Consider the following 24,670-nt stretch of genomic DNA (forward strand, 5'->3'; position numbering starts at 1 on the left):
GGGGGGGGGGGGGGAACAGGGACAACTGCAGCGTCTGCACCATTATCTGTCTCTTGCTTGTCCTGTTCTTGTAAGTGAATAAAGGCTACCTGTAACTTTGGGTTAGTCTTTATCATAATGAAGAAGCCAGACACCTGTGCGTTATCTACACAAAAAACATTGGAGAGAAAGACCTGGAAGGCAGAAACCTCAGGACATCACCTGGTGCTGCCATACCCTGAAACTGAAGTCCCTAGGAAACTGATAATTAACAGCCCAGCAGGACTGCTAATGCCTCAGGCCAGATATTCTCAGCCCCCGAGCATCACAAAACCTAATACTTACATTAGAGCTCATAACAGTGGCAAAATTACAGATATGGAGCAGCAGTGAGATAATTTTATGATTGGAGGGGGTCACCATAACATGAGGAAGTGTGATGTACCTGACATTAGGAAGAATTGAAAATCACTGCCTTAGGCCTTATAAAAGGGTTAGATAGCTCCACAGGCAAAGAGCCAAGACCACCTGCTGGGCTTGGTGGAATTTGAATTTGCAACAGACAGTGAGAGAAAGTAGCTCTAATTACCAGCAGTGTAAAAGTAGCAGTGGTCACTGTAATTGCTGTGAGCATTTCGCATTCTGCTGTGGACAGGAATCAAAGGACCTAAATACATATTTCCTTGTTGTCTTCCCTCCTCACCACATGGTGTGAGACTATTAATATTCAGCTTTATATCACAGAATTCAAAGTACACAGTGCTCAGAGAAAAGGCCTATGTCAGGAGCCTCTGGACCCTCTTTCAAGGAAAGGGCCAGCAATAATATTCTGGGTTGTAGGAGCCTGTGAAAGCATGGCCTTCCTGCTGTCTTTATTTAGAGACTGGGTGTGGGCTGCAGAGATGTGTGTGGACGGCTGATTGACAGGTGGTGAGCTCTGATGGCTGGCTTGACGTGGGAACTTGACCAGCCTGGTGTCCTTGATTATTCAAACACCAAAACAGCTGTGAAGGTGCTTTGCAAAATTGACGAAGGAAGGATTGGAGTTTGTACCACCTAGGAATAATGCTTTTGGCACATCAACTCTTATAAGCTGCACCACACCAGGAAAGGCAGCCGCCATTCGTTGAGGAAAAGTGTTCTCCTGGAGGCAGAAAACCAGCAAACCTTCACTGGGGTGACTCCTATTGCTTGTCACGTGCAAATACACACCTGCCCGAGCCAGGCATCTGTCTGTCCAGCCCCTTTCCTTCACAGGTGTACTGCTCTTTGTCCAAATAGTAAAAAATAAAAATGGTAAGATCTTGGGAGGCAGAGGCAGGAGGATTTCTGAGTTCGAGGCCAGCCTGGTTTACAAAGTGAGTTCCAGGACAGCCAGGGCTATACAGAGAAACCCTGTCTTGAAAAAAAACAAACAAACAAACAAACAAAAACCAAAAGAAAAGTAAGATCTTGCTTTCTCTATTTCTTCGGATCCACTCTGTGTAGCTCTCCCTACATAACAGTTGAGTAAGCCCGTATTCCTCTCATTAACACAGGTGTGGATTTGGCATGTGCAGTTTTCTTGTAGAGCTCTGTGTTTGCCCACAAAGCATGCCAATCTAAGAAGAAGAACCACTCAGGAACTGTGGTATTTGAACATGGCCCACCTTCCAATGGCCCCATCTTGGAGATGTTGCCAACTGGTGGAGCCTTTAATGGTGAAGCTCAGTAGTAGCATTAATGTCATAGGAGGGCATATATGCCATGAAAGAGAACTGGGGGAGCCTAATCTTTGTCCAGCTGTGAGGTTGACAGGTCCTCTGCCACACACCTGAAGTACTACTGCCTTGCTATAGCCCAGATGGAATAAGGGTGACTGAGCCCTCTGCAAACCGTAAGCCAAAAGAAAGCCTTCCTCTTTTAAGTTGATTGTCGCAAGGATTTTACTTCAGTAACTAAAAGTTACCAACTAAAGCAGTCGCATTACCTTAAAATTTTTGCACAGATAATTAACGTGCAACCAAAATTTGAGACATCAGCCCTTTGAGAACCAAGGTCTTCTTACACATTGCATGAGCCTGTTCAGGTTCTTCGAGATGGAACAACACCACTAACAGGAGCCGAGCAGGGAGAGCTATCCTCAAACAGTGGAACTGGGGAAGTGAGGGAGGCGAGGAGAAGAAAGGTATCAGAGTGCCAGCATCCGGGGGACCAAGGCTGTGTCCTCTTCTGGTCATACCGCCACGCAGAATGGAGTAGACATCCATCCAGTATATAATTACGAGGGATAAATGAATGCGTGAAGGATGGAGGGAGGATGGGGGTGGGGAGAGCACGACCCTTTCCAACGTGTTTGTAGGAAGAAAGCAACCAGAAAAATTCCAGAAGGCTACAAGACACAAAAACTGACTGAAATTATCCAAACCTCAGATTTCTCAGCCTCAACCCGTGTCATGTCAAATGGTGATTTATTCTGGTCTGGGTTTATGGAAATATGTTATTTTCCTCAGGTCTTATATGGCAATATATATGTATGTGTTTATGTGCATATATGTGCATGTATATGAATATGTATATGCATATATATGTATACCTGTGTGTATATGAATATATTATACATGTATGTATCATATATATGCATATACATATATATGATACATACATATATAATATATTCATATCACTATACATTTTTAATATTTATCCCTTGAATGGATAAAGGAAGTCCTCATTTAGTTCATCTCCTCCTTTTACCAACAGTAACAAGACAGACTATTTACCCATCACGTATTTTATCATGTAACATTAGAAAGAAACATCAGGCTTCACAGATCCACTCCCAGCCATCAGGGGCTAGCTGCAGGATTCCTGGGGCTACCTGAGTGACTCCAGGCTAGTGTGTGAGAGAGAAAGGACATGCCCGTGGCAAGGGGGCAGGTGGAATTAGTTACATAGACTGCCACTGAAATAGGAGGGACTTAGTATCTACAAACTGCTCCGTGCCTTATGAGTTCCACAAATAGCATTAACACACTGCTGAAATGCCCAGTGGAGAGTTAGACTGAACAAAGTTAGGTCTGTCTTGTGTCACTGAGTCTGCAGAGTGCCATATTTAATGGCCCCTCCTCTGCACAGAACCACGTTAGGGTGATGTCAGATGACCTCAGGAAGCCGACTGCGAATCCATCAACAGGTGTCCTGAGCATTCACAGGGTCTCTCTAAATGTCCTCTGTGAAACAGCCAGTTTCCTACTCGCCTGACTGGCATGGGAGAACTAAGGTACAAGGCACTGTTAGAAAACTACATGAGGTCATGTTCACATCTCCCAGGAAAGGGCAATTAATTTTTGGCCTTTTGAAATACAAGCTTCAGACTACAGAGGTTGTGCGAGGTGTTAAAGGTCTCTGCAAAGGGAATGCGTTGCTGAAACAGTATGAGTTCAGAGATGTCCCTGATGCCCATCAGACTGCACTGAGCTCCGGGAGCTACAGCCAAGATTTACTGATGGAAGACAAGATTTATTACAAAACCCGTAACTTGGATTCTTGTTGTCACACACACACACCTCTAAACTGCTGACTAACGTATTTTTAACCACCGTGGGCTTTTAATTTATGACTTAGAATATGCAGGATTAGGTTTCATTATGCCTCGAATTTGACCTGTTTCCTCTGATCTTGGAAGCTCAGCAGAGGCGGGCATGGTTTGTATTGCGATGGGAGCACAGACCTTTATAACTTTCTTATCCACTAGAAGTGTGTCCTCTATACATAAGTACAGTAAGTGGATACTGTTCTTAAAGTGGACATGTGCTTAACTCTGAGTCTTTAGCTTTTAAACATCCTTTCTTATATCTGACAGAGGGAAATGTTCTCTCTAGTACTTTCCATTAGAGAAACTATTTCTCCGGAAATGAAGTCAGTTCTGGCTCCATTGTCTACAGCCACATTCCAAACATGAGTACAGCAAGCTGTAGTTAATCATACATGGCTACGTTCTGTCATTTGTTAGTGTAGGAAAAGGCTGTGTGTGTGTGTGTGTGTGCGCGCGCGCGCGCGCGTGTGTTCTTTTCATGAATAGAAATCAAGTCTCCAACTTTTCGACTAAAACCATAGCTTTTCTCAATTTTTGTCTTCAGGAAATTGAGGCCATATGCTGATGTTCTCAGCCACTGTTCCATGTAAGATATAAAAATCACAGAGGCTCTTAAATATCCCCCAATATTCACTTCAGCAACTCAGCAATTCAACAGCTCAACAGTACAAACAGACTCCAACGAACACTTTTTCCCAACACGATACCTCCTGAGAGCCTGGCACAGCACAGAGGGAAAGTACCGAGTGCAGACGGCACCATCTGATGCTCAAAGCGTAACAGCTGCCTCCCAGGCTCTGAGGTTTACCTGAGCGCACATGACGCTCTCTGAAAAGCCCTTCTCCAGATGAACTGACGTTGTTCTGAGTCGGCAGTGGGCCAGGCTGCAGCAAGCAGAAAAGCAGTCTCCTGCAGCATGAGAGCTGTACAGCTCACAGCAATGAGTTCTGCATAAAATCTAAGGACATTCTACTTAAAGAGGTGTCCTCTTAGAGAAGTGGACACCTCTCCGGGTACACGTGGGGTTATCAAGCTACCTTCTAGAAATTAAGTGGTTATATTTAATATTCTTTGGTGGAAGGTAAACGCTGTTTCGCTATCACAAGGAAAACATTACTTGATTAGCTCATGAAATGCACCAGTCTGAGAGCCTCATGTGTCATAGAGGAGACATGGTGTGGGAGCAGAGCTAGGAGCTGGGAGTGCTCGCTCTGCCTGCCGCTTGCTAACAGAACATTTCCATGAATGTCCCGCCTACGCCACAGTCTCTGCGACTGCTCAAGGAGATCATCTGTGGAGGCTGCAGCGTGGTCCAAAAGCAAAGGGATTGTTCAGCAAAGGCTTCAAGCAGACATTCATGAAAATGCAGCTCTTCAAGGCCTTGGAAAAAAAACAGAAAGTCCTCCTGTCCAGCCAATCCTCTGGGGATCACGTTCCTTCCCGTGACTGCAACACTAACAGACTCAAACAGGTTGCCAATCTGACCACGCATGCCAGCGCACTTGGGCACTTCTCTCCAAACTGTTGAAGCCCAAACAATACAGACTTCTTCAAATATGAAGGCACAGATGTACCATCTGAATATGTCTCTATACAGAAGCCCACTCTGCTTCCCAGACAACATGAAATGACAGTGAATTTCTCATCAATCCAGCCTCGGATGCTCGCTGTGCTTGTGTGGAACCTCACATACACAGCCAGCACATGCTAGGACAACAGCACATGCTAGGACAATATTAGATATTCCTTTGCCCACTCACTCCTTTATGGTTCTACCATTTTAGGTTAAAAGGGTGCTGGTTGGGGCTGGAGAAGTAGCTGGTTAAGAGCACTGCTAGCTCTTCTAGAGGACCCAGGTTCTATTCCCAGCACTCACTTGGAGGCTCACAACTGCCCACAACTCCAGTTCCCTGTGCCCTCTTCCATCCCCCATGGGCAGTAGGCAAACATGTGGTATACCGGACTGCGTGCAGACAAAACACTCATGTATATAAAAATATTTTTAATTTTTAATTGTGTGGCTATACTTTTGAGAAGGTGTTTTATTAATTCAAAGGTGGATGGCAAAAGTAAGGAAACTGAGGACATATGGATGCTCCGTGGTGGGGAATCTGTCTAGCCTGTGCAAAACCTGGGGCTAAGTACCCAGCACCATAGACAGAAAGATGGAAAGATGAGGGGGAAGGTGGTAGTAAGGAAGGGGAGGAAGGGACATTTTCAGAATGTCTCAGCTCCAGAACCTCTGCAATGTGGTATGAACTGTAGGTTAACTAGAAAACAAAGGGAAGGAAGGGAGCCTGTGAAACAAGGCCGATCATGAGCACCAAAAGGAAAACACTGGTATGGTTAAAACACGGGCTCCAAGTGTACGTTTAAAGAGCCCACCATGTAACACATGCTTGGAAATGTAAGATGCTAACTCTCAATAGACCTATCCTATCTTGTTTCGGTTTTCACTTCAAACTACAGATTATAAAGAACAATAGATTATTTTGACTATGCTTAAAGAATTTGGGTTTTCAGTTCTGTACAATGGAGCTTAAAGTATGATCTTTAATTACTGGGGAATGTATTTAAGGTGTTCACAGTGTCTAGAAGGGGTTCAGATAAAGAATGCAGAGGCAAGGGGTACTTATGTACAGGGACATTCTACTGGCTAACAGTATCAGCTCATTTATTTGCCCCCCCCAAAAAAAATCCTATAAAAATTACTGCCTCCATTATATGGAGGAGAAAGCTGAAGGGGAAAGAAACTCAAACCCAAGCATTTGCTTTCCAACGTCAGGGTAGCCACAGGGAGAGAGATGCTTAATGAATCAAACTGAACCATGGTACACAGTCAAAGCAAACAGGAGGGACACAGCCTTTGCCTTTTCCCTCAGCACCTTCTGTGTGATCGTGTGTGCCCATTGCAAGAACACAACTTCCTTTTTCTCTATCTTAATACGTACACCTGAGGCCACTGCAGCTGTGAGGGTGACACGGGCTTTTTATAACTATTTCCCCTCAAAATATTCAAATCAAAATAAACCAGAAAACGAGACTGGGTTGCTTTCCCAGATATCTTTCTCGGCCTTACTCCTCTGGGCCACAAAGGTAAATAAGCACAAGGGCATTCTGAAGTGGGAGACGGGGAGCACAGGGTGGCCTGGAGCACTTGAAGTCACAGGACCATATCTAATTCTTCGTACAACACTAGTCGGGTGGCAGACACTCACACCTAGCCTTCCTGTACCTAAGCCCCGGTGACCAGCACAGAGGGCTTTTCTTCTGCAGCCCCAAATCCAGCCAAACAGATGCCCAACCTTTCCCTCCACAGAGTTTTCAAAGTGTCTTTGTTTCCCCTTCAAGGAAGAACCTCAAATGTGGAGGCTGCAGTTTGTACTGGGAACAAAGTGGGTGTGGTGGTGGGCGTGGTGGTGGGCGTGGCGGTGGGTGTCTGTGGCTGGCTTTTCTCTGTGCAACCAGCCCTGCTGTAAACCTCTCTGACCCAGCTGTTCTCTGACATCTAAAGCCCAGGTTTCCCAATAACAAGCAACACAGCTGTACAGAATGGTCGCCAGAGACTTGAACTGCCGCTAGCGTTACTCATCCGGCCCTGCCCTGCCCTGCAGTGTTGGCCAAAAGGCGGTGTCAAGTTCACCTCACCCTTGGGACTCACAAAATGAACAGCTCAAACAACTCATCACAGGACATCTAAAATAAACAGCTTTAAGTAGCTGGTGATATACCGTAGCCTGATTCACATTTAGAATGTTATCTGCCCCACCCCCACCCCTGCCCCAGCCTTGTCTTTAATGGGTTTTATGCTGTTTATAAAAAGAAACTAAAATCTACAAAACTGATGCCCCCCCACACACACACACCATCTCAATTTAAATGTCTGTAATTTATCTTCATTCTGAAGAGATAAAATATCCATCTGGAAGTACAAAGAGACAAGACGGTTTTGTTATACACAAAACCATTGCCTGTGACATAATTGAAAATGCCCTCAGAAGGCTAGGGATCTCAAAGTAAAGCCTCTAACATGAGAAGGAGCACAAACTTGGGAGGCTGCTATAAACTTAAGCAGGAGCCATGGATACAACTCAGGCAAAGAGTGAATGGTAACCCCACGGAGTGTCACATGTTGTGAAATACAGTATTCTCAGGGTCTCCGAATATCAGTCCATGGATTCCTCCTCACAGAAAAGAAAAGAAAAAAAAATACCTTTACCTTTACCACGGAGGCATATGGCAAACACCGTCTCAACCTAGTAAGCAAATTTAGCATCACCCAAAATAGAAATGACATTATGTGATAGCGCAGCAATCTTTAGAGCTGAGCCACATTCTCCCACATGACTTGAAAGAGATGAGCACTGACGGGGTGGCGGAGGTGAGCCTGCCGTGGGAAGATGATCAGGACCCTGGAGTTGTTGCTTGTTATTCGCTATGCAGAGATGCTGAATGGCTGTCTCAAAGACTGGCCTCAGGAGATGGGCAAAGCTAGCACTCGGTTCTAAAGCCAGCATAACCCGGTGACCCCAGCCACCACTGGGTTGCCCCTTAAACTCTGATTACCTCCTTAAAGGCTGAGCACTGTGTCTTGCCCCTTGGTTCTACAATTTGCTATCTCATGCTATAGCCCTGGGGTGAGCGAGTCGTGAGTGTAGCCAAGCTTCTGCCTTGAATCTGCTCTGCCAAACCCCTTCCTCTGCTACCTTTAAATTCATCCTAATACAAATTCTCGTGACTGCAATGGAGCCAGAGTATAATCTGAATGCCTCAATCCCAGATCCCAATAGCATCTTTGCTTTCCTTTGAAGGCTCATAGCTCAGCCCTTCACTAGAGTCTACATTTCCCTCAGCCTCCTGATCCTTCCAAACTCCTACTAGAATGGCCCACCAAGTTCTGCTCAGTATTCAAAAGCATCTCTATCCCATAGCTCCAAACTCTTTCACCTCCCTCCCAAAAGTCAGTTCCAAAGAACATGTTCACCTCTACTTGTTGGCACCCACTTTCTCTATGAGTGACTTTTCTCATTGTAGCGTCAAAATACCAGACAAAGGTGACTTAAGAAGTGAAGGGCTTCTTTCCCTGATAGTGATACTGTGCACCACAAAGGGAAGACCTGGCAGAGGATCCCATTGCATCCAGAGCCAGGAAGCATCGAGCAAGGAACGCTTTTGCTCAGCTTGCTTTCTCCTTTCTCTTCAGTTTTGAACCCCAGACTGTGGAAAGGCACTACCCACAGTTAGGGTGTGTTTTTCCCACCTCACTTAACATAAGTTAGATACTTCCTCAGTATGACCAGAGATTTCCTTCTATTCTAAATTCCATCAAGCTGATGGTCAAGATGACCAGACAGATGGCTAAAGATCAATTATATAGATGGCTTTCCACATCCTTAACAGAGATATGCCTGTAGAATAAATCTAAAAGCCTGTTACCATTGTATTATTCTTGTAGTCATTTCGATGAACAAAATCAATCACAGGAAATGTTTCCTCATGCTCTGTTATGACATCAGAAGGAAGCCAGGGCTCACTGTAATCAACTTTTAACACCCAGACCTATATCATAGGATAGCCGAAGGCCTGCTCAATGGCTCTAATTAACATGTCTGTCTTAATCAGATTAGTCTGCTAGGACGAAAGCCTTCATAGCTGGGTAGTTTCATAGTCAAATGAAATGGCTGTTGACAGTTCTGGAAGCTTAGAAATCCAAGCTCAATCCAAGGACCATCACACCTGTTCCTGGCAGAATGCTATTCCTGCATCCTTGCCTGGTAGAAAAGGATGGCAGCCTCTCTGGGGCCTCTGTCCAGGGTATCAGTTCCACTCATGAGAGAGGCATCTTCATGACCTTCACCTCACAAAGAGCCCACATTTTTGTGCCTGTGACTTTGGAGATTGTGGTTGCACATGTGGATTTGAAAGAACTCACATGTGTTTATATCATAGTACTGTCCCAAGTTCTACACCTCATTTCCCTCCAAAGCCTGATCTTGGGGTTGTATGAGCCTCCATAGGCATGTTTTTCTAAAGGCATGCCCATCAGAAAGTCTGGTTTACTGTGCCTTTAAATGTATCTACAACCCCCCACCCCCACCCACCCCATCTCAGTGGCCCACGGCTTCTGCTGGAACCCAAGTCACCATCTGTCCTTGCCGGTTGCCAGCCTCCGACTTGTCGGCTTCCTGTTCTTACCCTTCTACTACAGTTCAGTGGATGGTACAATCTTAGTAAGTCATGAAGTTACTTCTCAAAACCCTCGCATGCCTCCCTGTCTTGACAGAGTGAAAACAGAGTCCCTAGAGTCACCTCTCGCCAGTATGACTTCTCCTGGAGCCCCTAAATATTACAGCCATGCTCACTGGTACAAGTTTGTGCTCTCTGCTTCTCCCTCCATAGGACCTGCCTCCTCGACCTCCTGCATGCCTCGCCTGAACTGAATCTCAGCTCAGACTTCACCATTCTATTTGAGCCTTTTGAAATAATTAAAATTATAACTATATTCTATATCCTTACCATGAGTCTAGTATATCATCTGTATATCTTACTGATTATTTCTATATTTCCCTCTTTCCCTTACAAATATCAAGGAAGTTAGACTATATATATGTAAATATATGTGTATGAAATATACATATATAATATACATGCATATATATGCTCACTGCTTTGTTCCCATTCCTAAAACCATGCTTATCAGACAATCAGCACCAAAAAATAATCTTCTGCTCAAACTAAAACATAACATACTGCACATGTATGCTCACGCACACACACACACACACACACACACACACACACACACACACGGGTGCTGTAACAGGTCATGAATTAGGAAAGCATACCCCATGATGACATTTTTCTTAACAGCTAGTTCCTTCCAATACAGAGTTATACAAAGCATAAATCCATTCTTAAATGCTGAGTTAGTCACAAAGTTACCTCAATTCCTAAATTACATACATGAGTGTAAACCAAATTCAACAATGGCTGTACTTGTAAACAAATATTTCCCCACTTAGAACTCAGATCTTAGTCACAAGGGCATTTTCTCCATTTAGGTGACCACAGCTGATTAGCTGTGACATGAATGCATTTGTTAACCTAAAGGGCTCCCTCAACTGAAATGTGGCACCAGAGAATCAGGAAACATGGCACAATACAGAAGTAAACCCACCCTAAAGAGTGACTGCTACGTTACACATTTCTCTATAACTCAATAACCACAGACATGATACCAAACTAAACCAAAACAGAAAAGACAAAGTCAGGATGATGGTAGGTCTCCATATGGTTTTAGACCGGATCCTTCATGGGGCCTTAAGTCCAATCAGCTATGATAGAATGCAAACAGAAGCCAACAGAAGAAAAGACCTGGAAGCTATTTTTGCAGAAAAGAAAAGGCAACAGGCTGGCTGTATGCAGTCTACATGCCACAGTAAGGTAGCGGTCACATACAAGCCGAGCAAGCACAGGCAGTCCCATGGAATAGCTGCCACTCAACAGGCGTGTCTAACAACCTATTCTATTTCTTTCTTGTCCTTTGCTGAGAAAAAGAGCTTGCTGGTTTGATCTTAAGATGCCAATATAAGCTTTATCAATTATACAATCAATTATACAATGAATTATATTTGAGGATGGTAATAATTTGTTTCTGACTTGTTATTCACATCTGCTCTCATTATTTCCAGATCGGCGAGAGAAAAAGCATCAAGACGCAAATGATACCACAAATGATACCTAGATGCAACGTGCTAGCAGTTCACTGTCTAAATTTCTTCTGAATCAAAGAAAATCAGAAGCAAGTATAGATAATAAATCGTGTCTAGAATTTTCCAAGTTTGGGCAGCCCCTCCCTTCCTTTATGCTCTGGGCATTAACACTGAGTACCTACTGGATGCCCCTCTTGCCGTGGGTGCATCTTCAAGTTCTAAGTTTTGAAACAGATGCTGAAAAGCACCATGGAATTAGTTTGTAACGTATGGGTCACAACCCCTTTGGGGTCCTTTAACAATATCCTGCGTATAAGACATTCACATAGCTATTCATACATAACACCAGCACAATTTCATGGTGGGGGGGGGGGTGTCACAGCATTTGGAAGGTTGGGAACTGCTGCTGTAAAATACAGTTAACGCATAGAAAACTTTTTAAGACACTACTTGGAGCCTGACAAATGCTCAGGAAGTGGTCCCGTGGATTGATCCCTTCTGACTCAATCAAGCGCATATGCTGGGTAGAGTCAACAGCTCCACCTTTAAAAAAATCGCCTCCTTTCCATCAGTTTTCAAACATGTTGGGAAAATTAGTAAACTCCTAACTATTACACCCTGGTGCAGGAGTCCGCCTGCATTTGATCGCGGCTGGAAACGTGGTGGCAGAGCCAACTTGGAGAAAAGGAAACTGGTGAGCTTGCCTGTGGCTCCCTTTGGGTCACTCCATCATCTCTACTGCTTAGAGGATACCTTCCGGTCTCTGAAGATGGGTTTTTCCTTCTGCTTCCTCCTCCCTTTCAGACTCTTCTCTCCTCCCCTCACAAGCCAGACAGAGCCTCCATCAGAACTTGCCGGCTCACCTCAGTCTTGATCCATGCACACTACTCTAGCTCATCGGCGTCATTCTGCTCCTCTCTCAGGAGCTCAGGGGGCAAACCGTGAGCACCCTGAAAGGGGGCAAACAACCCGAGTGGATTTTAAGCCATCCGTCTCACTTGCAGGATGGCCAGTGTTGTCCCGCTGCAAAGGGAAACCAGAGAAAGCAGTTACAAGGAAGCACTGTGAAGCACAAGCCCCTGCCTTAAAAGGCAAACAGATCTTTATGTGCTTTATGTACAGTCCTTATTCTGGGCAACTCAAGCACTGGACCCTGGGATGGTGCTTTCTCTGATGCAAAACACAGAGTGCATCCACAGGCCTCTCTTCTCTCCTTCAGCACTGCCTCTTTCTAAACTCCTGTCTGACAAGTTTCAGCGCAATCAGTTTGGGGCTTCACTTTTGTTACCTCCTGACCTCTTAGATTAATGAGGGCGACAAAGAACCCTACAGCTATTACTGTTTCCATCACTAACCCATACAGGGCGAGATCCCACAGCCTACCAGCTGGTATCGTGGGACAGCCGCTTAGAGAGTCCGTCTTGAGACAGGCACAGCGTGCGCTTACCAAACACACATTTCTATGATGCTGTGAATGAGCAGCTTTCTCACCATATAATTTTTCCATGCCACATGGAGCAGGAAGGCCTTGCTAGCCAACAGCTCAGGGCGCGTGGGCTGCTCCCTGGACCTCATCAGCAGCTCAGCTCTTGGGTTTGGCATCAGTATACAGACTTCTCCAGGAATGTAGCTTTGCCCAAATCCTCAGAATCCTTCCTTTCTTTATTCCTGGACTGAAAGGCAGCACACCATCAGTGGGGTCTTCCAGCTCAGCTCCCTCCGGTCAGGTTGACCAACCGCCCTCCAACAGACTCCAACTGCTCACCTCAGGTCCCAGCTTGTGCCCTCCACGCTGCTGACATCACAGCTGACCCTGGAATCTTCACCTCACCACACCCCACACGTCCCTCCCCAGCCCAAAAGGCCTCGAGGGAGACTCTAACACCTTGTCACCAGTCACCTTCACTCTTTCAGGGAGCCCGAGGAGGACACATTGGGTTTTCAGCACTACAGATATGGGGAGTCATTGCCAAGATGGTCTGCAGCCTTTCCAAGAGGCTAACGGCTCAGTGGGGACAGGGTAGCCCTCCCTCAGGCATGCAGTTCTAAAAAGAGGCTGTCTGTGATGCTGTAGTGAATGGCTTCACTGTGAGGTGAGGTTTGGGGGTTGGACTAGAACAGTCTGACGAGAAGATGAGAAAGTACCTTTTGAGGCACTATGCCCGTTCCTCACTGCCGTCCACTGATTTCCCAGATTGGCATTCATTCCCCATCAGACTCTTCACTAGCAGGATGTGTGTTCTACGTGGCCCTTGAGACCTCTGCATTCAGCCCAGACCTTACCTCTCCACAGTAGGGCTTACTCAGCTACCTTTCATATACCTTTCAATACATTCAGGCATGGTCCTATCAAATATAATCAGAAGTTGGTATTTTGCATGGGGTGTAGAAAACACATCTGTAATTGTAGCACTTGGGAAGCTGAGGAAGGATCGGGAGTTCAAAGCTGGTTTCAGACTTCTAGGGATCTCAGTGGCAACATGAGCTCTACAGGACAGTCTCAGAAACCAACACACAACAGGTACTGGCTACAGGACGGTCTCAGACACCAACACACAACAGACACTGGCTACAGGACGGTCTCAGAAACCAACACACAACAGACACTGGCTACAGGACNAACAGACACTGGCTACAGGACGGTCTCAGAAACCAACACACAACAGACACTGGCTACAGGACGGTCTCAGAAACCAACACACAACAGACACTGGCCAATCTTGTCCCTACTCTGTCTCTCTGCTCATAGCCAACTCAGGAGGCTGAGGCTGGAGGAGTTAAGAGTTCAAGATCTCCCTGGGCTGCATCAAAAGACCCAGTCCCCACGCTGCACCCAACCCAAACAAACAAACAAACAGTTAAATGGGGGGGGGGAAGGGAAGAGAGGAAAGAAATGGAATTGGCAGGCTTCTTAAGACCCACCTGCCCTGTCTTTCTGACACAGGTATTTTCATTTTTCCCCTGAGGACGCCATTTCTGTGCCACATACCTGCTAGAAGTTGGCTTCTTGGTTCTTAAGTTTACGGGCAGGAGCTTTTTCCTTTCCGGGTATCTTTATCTATTTGCTCCTAGGTGCGCTGCCTACTCAGTGAGATGCCATATGTGGGTTTATATTACACCACCACCTCTCAGAGTGGCCAGAAAGAACATAACAAAATGACCTGATCTAAGTAATTGCATTCACCTGACTTTGTCCTGCCTGCAATGACTATACACAGCATAACAGCAAGCAATAGGGAAAAAAACTCTCTATTGTAAAAACAGACACACAAGCCAGAGATGTGATGGCACACACTTTTAATGCCAGCACTCGAGAGGCAGAGGCAGGTGGATCTCTGATTTCAGGGTCAACCTGGTCTATAAAGAAAGTTCTAGGACAGAGTGGGCTACACAAAGAAACGCTGTCTCAAAACAAAACAAGCAGCAACAATAACAACAAAATAAATAGATAGACAGACACGCGTGCGCGCGCGCGCGCGCACACACACACACACACACACAGGGGCCATTATGTGCAGAGCATGGGGAGATATCTGTGTCTGTCAGTGTCTGTCTGTCTGTTTCTGTGTGTGAATGTCTGTGTGTCTGTGTGTATATGTCTCTCTGTGTGTGTCTGAGTCTGTGTGTGTACATCTGTGTGTCTGTCCCTGTCTGCTAAAATCCATGAAGAGGCCAGAAGTCAACATCAGATGTCCTCTTGCTTTTCACCTTATTTTTTGGGACTGGGTCTCTAACTGAACTGGGTAATAGATTGGCTAAACAGTGTGTTCTAGGATCTCCCTGCCTCTCCCTTTCCCCTTCGCGCCAGTGCTAGGATTACAAGCATGTCCCTGCCGCACCCAGCTTTTTCGTGGGTGCTGGGAATCCCAGTTCTGATCCTCAGGCTTGAGTGTCTGGGCACTTTGCCAACCGAGCCATTTCCCAGCCCTGTGCTGCTGTCTATTACTCTTGTCATTCCCACATGGTCTGCAGCACCCTCCTCAGCCTTTGACGGTGACAGGAAGAACAAACGTGGAAACGTGGGCTGTGGTAACCTGAAACAGAGTTAGGAGCCAAGTCTTCCTGACCCAACATGATATCCCTGCCTGTCCTGTTCCCACTTCTAAATGTCACCCACTCTCATGACCCACCCACACATCCCCACTTCATAGAGCAATCCCTTTCTCAATAGAGCATTTTGGGATGCAGGTCCCAGCCTATAGGAGGTGGCCTAGAGAATTAGCCTATTTGCCTATGTGGCTAAAGTGTTTTGATCCCTCCAGGGGGAGGTTTTAATTCTAATGGAGAAATGAAGGCTCTGTGAGCATCCTCACAAGTGCATGGTTCCATTCTCCGTGAGACAGAGAGGGAGGGGCAGAGATGGTTCTGCCAGCAAAGTAAGTGTCAAGGCCCCACACTTAGACCTTGCCAAGGTCTGGAAATGGCCTAGTCATGAGTGGAGATTCATGAAACCTGCAAAGAGGGGTAGTTTAGCATTCTTTTTCCTCAGACAAGCACATGCTTGATCAAAGTTCTGAATCCTATCTTTAAAAAGAATCAGGCTCACTTCAGATAGAGCTGTTCTGTGACACCAGCCTCCATCTCATTATTCTTTGTGTGCCTTTGTTTACTCCAGAATAGGAAGAGAACTCAGGTTGAATCTAAAAGGGGGTAGAGAAGAAGTCAAAACAAATTTCATTTTTAAAAGGGATAAAATAATTGCCTTAAAGTATGCTATGGTAACTGCCAATGACCTGACCCCCTTCCAGATGTGTCTGGGGCCAACCAATAGGCTTCTCAGACTAACAGTGCTTAGTGAAGAGTCTACATGAGAACTCCAGGGCTATAGGTATGGACTACAGCCCACCACAGTTCCTGGTGTTATTTAGCTCTGCACCATAGTCAAGGGTCAGGGAGGTTGTGACCCATGCAGTATAAAGCAGGAAGTGGTTACAACATGAGGGGCAATGGTTAGTAGCACAATGACACCCCCAACACCCCCACGGCAGCTGGAGGCATTCTAGGGAAAACAGGAAATGACTAGCGAGTGCATCTGAACGACAGAGAAATATTCCAGACCATGGGAGTCTTCGAGACACTTCGTTCTTCCTAAGACACCCCAAGTTCCTCTCGCGCTGTTCAGATGCAGCCCTTCGCTTAGAGCCTGGGGAGTCCCAGAGTTTGCACCAGAAGCAGTCACCCACCCACTGGTGCCCAACACAAAACCAAGACCCAACATGCAGAGAAAGCAGCATATTCAACACTAGGCTTTGTTTTGTTCTGAGGTGCTGGGTTTGAAGCAGGGGACTGTACATTCTAGGAAAGCACTCCGCCACCGAGCTGTACAGTGCCTTTATATGTTGTTTCTAAAATAGCATTTTCTTTATAAAAATGAGGAATCTGACTTTAATGTTCATCCACTAAGGATTTTTAAAAAAGTAGGATAAACAAATAGTGGCCTGCTCAGCAAGGCTATGCCAAAGCTAGTATTAATATATATATATATATATATATATATATATATATATATATAGTTACCACACTAATGGGTATTTCTGCTTGCTTAGGTCAATTCCTACACAGCCTGCCCCTCCAAGGATATGCACAAAGTATAGCAGTCAAGAATTTACAGAGAGGGACAGAAAGATGGCTCAGTCAGTGGTTAAGAGAGATTGCTGTCCTTTATGAAAACCTGGGTTCGATTTCAAGCACCCACAGGGGGTGGCTAACAACCATTTATAACTTCAGTTGAGGGGACCTGTTGTCCTTTCCTGCCTTCTGTGGGCACTTACATACATGTCATACACATACATGCTCTCAGGAGAGAGAGAGAGAGAGAGAGAGAGAGAGAGAGAATTCTGCTTTGGACTCTCAGAGAAAGATGCATGTAATTCCCTGCCCTTATTGGAATCTATGTTCTCCCACAAACATGTTTATTGCATGCCAGTGTTAACCATGAATTTAGCTGTGACTGTACATTAAATGGTCTTCTTCCCACTTCTGCAGAAATGCCGTGTGAGACCGTCAAACCCTAAGGATAGCACAGCACATGGCAAAAAGTAGACCTGACAAAATAATGTCAATGAGTCTGGAACATTACAATCCCCACTGTAATGGCTTTCCAATGTCGACCACCACTGAGCCCTCTCTAGGAATCAGCAGCCCCTCTGGCCCTGCCTACTGGCTAACAAGCCACAAGCATGGTCCACTCACTGTCTTAGAAGTCATATTTCAAAACCCTGTTTCCATATGGTCAGAAGTATGAAAAGGCAGGCACACACACACACACACACACACACACACACACACACACGGGTGTTCTTGGCAGCACGAGTGGTGAATGTAAATATAGAGACACAGGAGTGTCCTAATGGGCCAGGAGATGCCTGCTCACCCACTAATGTTTCAAGCTGACCTTTCTCTGCATACGGAAGTAGAAAGCTGCTCACGTGGGTGCCATGATCACAGCGCAAAGGAAGAGTATGAAAGAAACTATTTCTGTTTGAAATGATCATTGGACAGACAAGAGCTCTGGACATGCACGGTGAGACAGTAGTGTGATCGTGTGCACAGAGTGTAATTTCTCCTTCTTCTCTGAACACATTGCAGGGTTGAGTCTTCACAGAATTCCTATAGAGAAAAGTGGGAAGTTGAAAGCAAAACTCTTTGTATGCTCTCAAGTTTAAACTCAAACCCCAGGAATACACACCAGAAAGTTGGGTTCTGTCTAGGCCGCTCCCCTCCCTCACTATCTGCTCTGTGTCCTTGGCTTCAGTTCTCAGTTCTCTCCTGCCCACCCTCCCTGTGTTCCCTCTCAGGATTCTCTCTGCACAAGTCCCTCCAAGCTGGCTTCCCTTCCTCCTCTGAGTCTCCCTCATCCCTGCACTGTCTCTAAGCTTCCAGAACCCACTTTTTAAAACCAGAATAGATCTTCACAGAAGCTCTGTGTGGCCTGTGTACAGCACAAAGCCAGAGTTCTGCCCAGCCACCCACTGCCTAGGAAGACTTTGATTGCAGTCCTTCTTTGTGCCTTCATTCTTCTAATGATAATTTTCTTGTACTTCACGGAATGTTTCATAGTTCGTCAGACTATTTCCCTTAGCCTGGAAAGTCCTTCCTTTCCTATTCCTGTCAGAGTACAAGTCCACACCTCCTCTGCACAATTGCCACACCCCATCCCATGATGGGTATCTTCAGAGCATGTCTCCTAGAACAGCAAACATTTCTTATAGGCTGTGGAAGGCCAGGGCTTCACATTCTTTTTCATCGCTAATGCTACCCCAGGGCGGTAGCTATCCATACCCAAGCGATTGAAACCTTTGAATTTCCTCTCATTTTAAGAATGAGACATGAAGGTCAGATAGTTCAGAAAGTGAGGGAGAGACACCTATCTAAGACTGTAGCTGAAAGAAACAGGTCCCAACTAAATCATCCCAGTGGTCTCTTTGTCATCGTCCCTTTATCAGCTCGACACTGGGCTTGCTTAGTTTCTCTCCCTGGTCCCTATCCCAAGGAAATTACTCCCTGCTCCTGCACTGATCCTGGGGTCTTGTAGAGAGCTGGGAACACAGCAGGTGCTCACAAGAGCTTGCTGCATAATGGCCAAGGAGTCAGATAAGGGACTCCAGAGCATAGGCACAGTGCTCAAAGTCACATGTGTGTGACCAAGAATCAATGATTAACACTGTTAATGAGCATGGCTAAATAAACAAAATGCTTTGCACAGAGCCTGCTCGGGTGAATTCTCAAAAAGGAAAGAGAGCCTTGGCATCAGTGTGCAATGGTGAGCAATCACTGGCACAATAAACCCCGGCAACTTAAACCATCAGATTTACACACCCTTTGCATAGGCACTGGCAATCCTGAGGACTCTAGCCTGGGGAAGCACCTGTGGTATGAGAAGAACAAGCAAGCTGGGGTCCACAAACAGTGAGGCCGGCTGGTCAGCCCGTGCTTACAGCCACACGAGGGCTGGAAACCCAGAGGCATGAGAGAGTTAAATCTGTACCTTAAAGATTATTCTCACACCAATTCCGGGCTCTTCGCATTCCAATAGGAATTGGTGTGTCTATATTGTTGTTACCTTGGCAAACTCATGCATGTTCTATCTTTTTTCACTACTTTTGAAAATTAAACATTTTTATTTTGTGGGGGAAGAGGGATGGTTGTTTTTCTCCCACTTAGAAGGAGAACGGCATTACCTCACTTTTGGAAGCCCCATCTACCAGAGAAGCTAAGGAAGCTCACAGCACAGCCTAACTCCAGCAGGGCAGCCAGTCCTTTTTGCTGGAAATGGGAGGCTGTTTATATCACAACGGAATCCTTGACTAAACCGGCAGTTTATGTGAACTCTGTTCTTCATCGGGTCTCTTAGGAGACCCATTCATCGGGATATAGGAAAGCATGTATTTTTAACAGTGGGAAGTTCTGTCTGTTTGATCACTCATTGGTCTGCTGAAATCAAGATGCCCTACCTGACACACAGAGGCACCAGGGAAGCACACCAGTTTGATGGCAAATCACCTCAGAGTCTCTGTCTTCTGCTGAGCTGAGGGAGCAACTGAGGGGACTGTGTGGTCCTGTATGCCCCATGGCATTAGGAGATAAGAACACACTACCCCTCTTCTCAAAGACTCACTTTCTCCGTGACAGCCCTTTGAACTCGGTATTGTATCTGCTAGCATGAGAAGCCCCCAGAGATGCTCGAAGCCAGCTCCAGCACACATTAATGTGCCCACCACGCTGCTGCCCTGATGTGCCCACATTTCCTTCTTGTGCTTTTACCAGAGGTAGCTTTGCTTGTGTCTTAGAAAACAGAAAGGTCCTAGAGACTTTTCTAGTGTATGTTCCCATCTGTAAACTACCTCGTCACTTTTGGCAAGAGGCCAAGGTCTCTGCCTACTCCCTTACCTCAGCTTTCCCTTTAATAATCAAAAAATGTAAAGTTGAGCTGCCACTGTAATAGTGTGTGTGTGCGCGTGCGCGCGCGTGTGTGTGTGTGTGTGTGTGCAAGGTGTGTGTGTGTGCAAGGTGTGTGTGTGTGTGCATTTATATGCATGTGTGCCTGTATATGTGTGCATGAATGTATGTGTGCATGTGTGTGCATTCATGTGTGTGTACCTATGTGTACGCATGTGTGTATGCTTGTGTGTATATGCATGCCTGTGTGTGCATGTGTGTGTGTGAGGGTGGGTGATGTGTGAATGGTCCTTAATTAATGCCAGAGATCCTGCTGTTATTCCTACCTCTGCGTTCTGCTTGTCTGTCTCCCTCTCCTAAAATAGAGTCCCTTCCCTGTGAATCAAATGCTAACATATCCTTTCAACTATAAGATAAAAAACAGAACCCACAATGACTTAACACACTCCGAGAGCCATGGCAAACTTTGTATGTAAAAGGGCAATGCACGTTGTTAATGAGCTCGTTGTTAATGAGCTACCCGCCGGAGAGCAGTACTTGTTACCACATGATATCCCAGCTTGTCCTGACTGACACCCAGCCCTCTCAGATGACCACAGACAGACCCATTCTGTTTCACAGCCACAGGAAAGGGGAGGGAAGAAAGCTCTGCTGAGACCCACTGTGGCCTTGCCCTTGAGTCTGGCTAGTGGATTCTGTGATTGGCAAGGCCTAAATTACACACCTTCCATGTGGCAGGAAAGCCAGGTCTGTCACCAGTTGGGGCATGGGAAAACTGGCTGCGCAGAGCAAGTGGGAATTACTACTGCCGTAGACTGGCCCTCTCGCTACAGTTCACTTCCTCTCTGACCACCCATCGCCTGCAGCCACCAGCTCTGTGGGAGTAGACATTCCACATTGCATTTACTTGGGAGCAACACCAAGGAAACTCTCCAGAAATATCGATACAGTCCTTTGAAGGGAAGCTGAGCCCAGTGTTTGGATTAAATAGGTTGGTTTTCCTCCTGGTGTAGATTGTACTATTTAGGCTGTTTGGTCAGTCACTAAAGAGCAACATTTTCCCCCAGCTAACGAAGTCATTTACCAAGTCCCATTTGAAAATTACTCCGTCTAACTAGTAATCACCGAAGTTACTGATGGAGGACCTATCTTTTCCTCCTGTGGGAGAATCCCTCCTTATCTCTCCTTCTCCCTACTCCTAGGGTGTGGGCATCTACATGCAAGACCCCCTCAGATTTACTTAGAATTTTAAAAGCAATGGATATAGAGCAATAACCATTAGCAACAAATATCCCTGGAAGAGCATTGTGCTAAATGATCCACAGCAAAACAGACCCAAGGAGACTGGTTCTAGAGAGTAAAACAATGCAGCTCCCCGACAGGGAACCCTTTGCTATCTGCTTACCCCGGCTGCGACAGGTCCTGGCCTGGCCTCGCCTCCCAGGCAAGGCCAGAGAAAGAAGACATCATAGACTCTACCCCCAGGAACAGACACTTGACAATTCTGTGGTAGAAAATGGTGTGTGAGCTGAACATGAGCTTTTCATCCTCTGTCATTAGGAACGCACACTGAGGACATCCCATGAATAAAACATGAAAATAGCCCACACCACCTTCTTCCGCCTGTGTGAAGATGTGTAGCCAAGTTCTTAGTTGCTGTTGTGGTTGTAACCAGAGCCCATGCATAAAAGTAAAAACACAGTCCAAATTAACAAATAAAATATTTAAAGACTGTGACCAAACAAATGTACTTTTTTTTTTTTTTTTTTGGTTTAGAATCATTTTTATCTTTCCCATTTTTCTTTGCATAGGCTTTTGTTGTTGCTGTTTGGTTTTATTTGTTTCAATACAAAGTCCCACCAGGTAGCCCTGACTGACTTGGATCTCACCACATAGACCAAGCTGGCCTTGAACTCACAGAGATTCATTTGCCTGCTTCTGCCTCCAAGGTACTGGGATTGAGGGGGTGGACCACTATACCTGCCAGAGAACTTATTTTTAAGTAGAACTAACTTGGAATTCTGCACGGTGCCATGTTTTAAATTGAACATGAGCCTCTCACTGCTTCTATCTCTGTCCCACATGGGGAACCAGAATCTCGGGCTCTCCGCGAAGCTGCTTTTGAAGAGTTATACTATATACTTTTTGCATGTTTGAGTTTTTTTTAAATGTAATAGTCTTCTATTTGGTAATCCAGGGTCCAATGGAACAGTTTTTTTTTTAAAGATTTATTTATTTATTATATATAAGTACACTGTAGCTGTCTTCAGACACACCAGAAGAAGGCATCAGACAGATCTCATTACAAAATGGTTGTGAGCCACCATGTGGTTGTTGGGATTTGAACTCAGAACCTCTGGAAGAGCAGTCGGTGCTCTTAACTGATGAGCCATCTCTCCACCCCCAAATGCAGTTTTAAAATGCCTGTTTGAGACCAGCAAGATGGCTCTGTGGGGAAACGTACCTCCCACTAAGCTTGGACAACATGAGTTCAGATGTGGGGTCCACATGATGAAAAGAGAGAACCAACTCCCAAAAGGTATCCTTTGACCCCCTCCTATGCTGCGGTGTGCACGTGGACACTTGCATGAATGGACACTCACACGTGCAACTTAGAAAATCACCATAATTTTAAAATTAATGCCTATTTATACACTTAGGGGAAGCCATGAAGAAGATGCAAAGCTGTTATTTAAATCTTACAGGATAGTACTTAACTGAGTTCCTCTTTCAAACAGCAACACAAATGTTAGAAAGCTGCATTTTAGTTAACTGTACTCCATGGGCTGGAGAGATGGCTCAGTGGTGAAATTCTTACTGCTCAGCAGCCCAGGTTTGGTCTCCAAGACCTGGATAGCATCTTGTAATCGTCTATAATTCCAGTCCTGGGGTATCCAATGCCCTCCTCTGATGCATAAGCAACAAAATCTTTTTTTAAAGCTATATACTAGCCCTTACTTCTCTGTTTGGCTTTGATACAGCCAGCGATTACAACTGTCAACCTGTGATTTCTGTTTGTTTGGGCAAATGCCATTCAGACAGTGGGGTGGAGCCAATTGAACACCTCCCTCTACAAGCCAACCTCCCTGACCCTGCATCTTCATTCACTGGCCCAGGCCTGGAACTTCAGGATGCTGGCCTGGGCCAGGGCTCCTGCTGGGAACATATGACCAGGTGCACTGCTGTATCTTACCGCCTCGGTTCCCACTGACTCTGCTCCTTGTCAGTGCTTTGCTCCTGTATCCTGGTGGACTGCAGCTACCCAGCTCTCTGTTCTTAGCCTTCGCTGTTCAGAGCTGACCTTGTCTGGTTCCAGGAAGCCAGGCTTGTCTGACTCCTGCCTCACAGTACTTCTCCACTCTCTGGCTAGTCCAGCCTCCAGAAACAGCCCCTCGGTCACCAAGCCCTCCCCTTCCCCCACCAGCTCCCACTGGCCTCCTGTGCTTTGTACTCAGCTTCTTCCAGGAAAGGTCTCCTTACGTCTTTCCTGTGACCCCTGTAGACAGAAGAGATGTTCTAATCCTCATCATTGCTGTAGGGCTGTATTGGTAGTATCTAGCAGGTTCTTCCAGCATGAAAGTCAGTCAGCTCGTAAATATTTGAATCACTGTTTAAGTGACTTAAAATGGAGAAAATATTTAAAACTTCCTAGGCAGGCTTATTGATTCTCCCAATCAAATATAAAGAAGGAATTCAGAACTTGGGGGTTGCTCATTGCAAAGAATATAATAAAATAAAAATCTCAGCCAGGAATTAAAGTCATTGGATCAAATTTGTAGAAATCCATGTTTAAGACAGCTTAAGTCCATTTGTTAATTTTCAGATAACAGAGTTAAATTTGCTAAGCAGACTACCCGTGATAATGATAGACTACCTACTGCAAATTTATCGGCTTTCTAGAAACATCCTTCCATTTGGTCATCTCAGTAAGCTGCCCCAGATGTTTCTGGTACTAGATCGCTGGGCCAGATGTTTCTAGTGCTAGTGTACTCAAAACAATGCTGGCGCTTTTACACGTGTGACAAACAGAAGCAAAAGGCAAAGGTGGCTGGCTTGTGATAAAAGCACAAGATAAAATCATTTTGTCATTTTAAATGGTAAAGCATTTGCAAGTCTGAAATCTTTGTCAAAAGATGATAAATACCAAACTCTCCAAGTTTTATTTTAAACCCCCTTTTTAGCAGGGCAATAGCTTGTGTATTAGGGTAATCATGCCTTGGCGAGGTTGGAATTACTGACACTTTACTGGGAATGTCTTAGCTTTACTCACAGGGTGACAGCAGCACCTCCTGTGGCCCTTCAGCTCACCCAGTCCTTGCTGGAAGTCCCTGTCATTTTTCTGCTTCCTCAGCTCTGCCCTCGGGTTCCTGTTGGGCTCACAGCCCTGCAGAGGGAGGTGGGAATCCACACCCCAACCAAAACGAGGGAAGCTTCACTCATTGATTCAAATGGGATGTCTCAAAGACTGACTTTTACCCACAGATTTGGATAGTAATTACTTCAG

At 45.6% G+C, this 24,670-nt stretch overlaps 1 protein-coding gene across 6 annotated transcripts in view; it reads right to left on the reverse strand.

Annotated features, from left to right (window-relative positions):
- Positions 1 to 24,670, reverse strand: part of Pde10a (phosphodiesterase 10A) — a 446,975-nt gene that overhangs the window by 121,559 nt on the left and 300,746 nt on the right. Inside the window, exons 1-2 of one of the 6 annotated variants that reach the window (XM_021186163.2) lie at positions 13,034 to 13,052; positions 12,760 to 12,941 (exon numbers count right to left, since the gene is read on the reverse strand). The exons of 4 other annotated variants lie outside the window; for them this stretch is intronic. In XM_021186163.2, the coding sequence (XP_021041822.1) occupies positions 12,760 to 12,775 (16 nt within the window). In that variant the 5' untranslated portion in view covers positions 12,776 to 12,941; positions 13,034 to 13,052. One more of the 6 variants, XM_021186162.2, reaches the window with a different exon arrangement.

The sequence above is a fragment of the Mus caroli genome, chromosome 17 (genome assembly GCF_900094665.2).
Source record: "Mus caroli chromosome 17, CAROLI_EIJ_v1.1, whole genome shotgun sequence".
In the NCBI taxonomy this organism is placed as follows: Eukaryota; Metazoa; Chordata; class Mammalia; order Rodentia; family Muridae; genus Mus; species Mus caroli.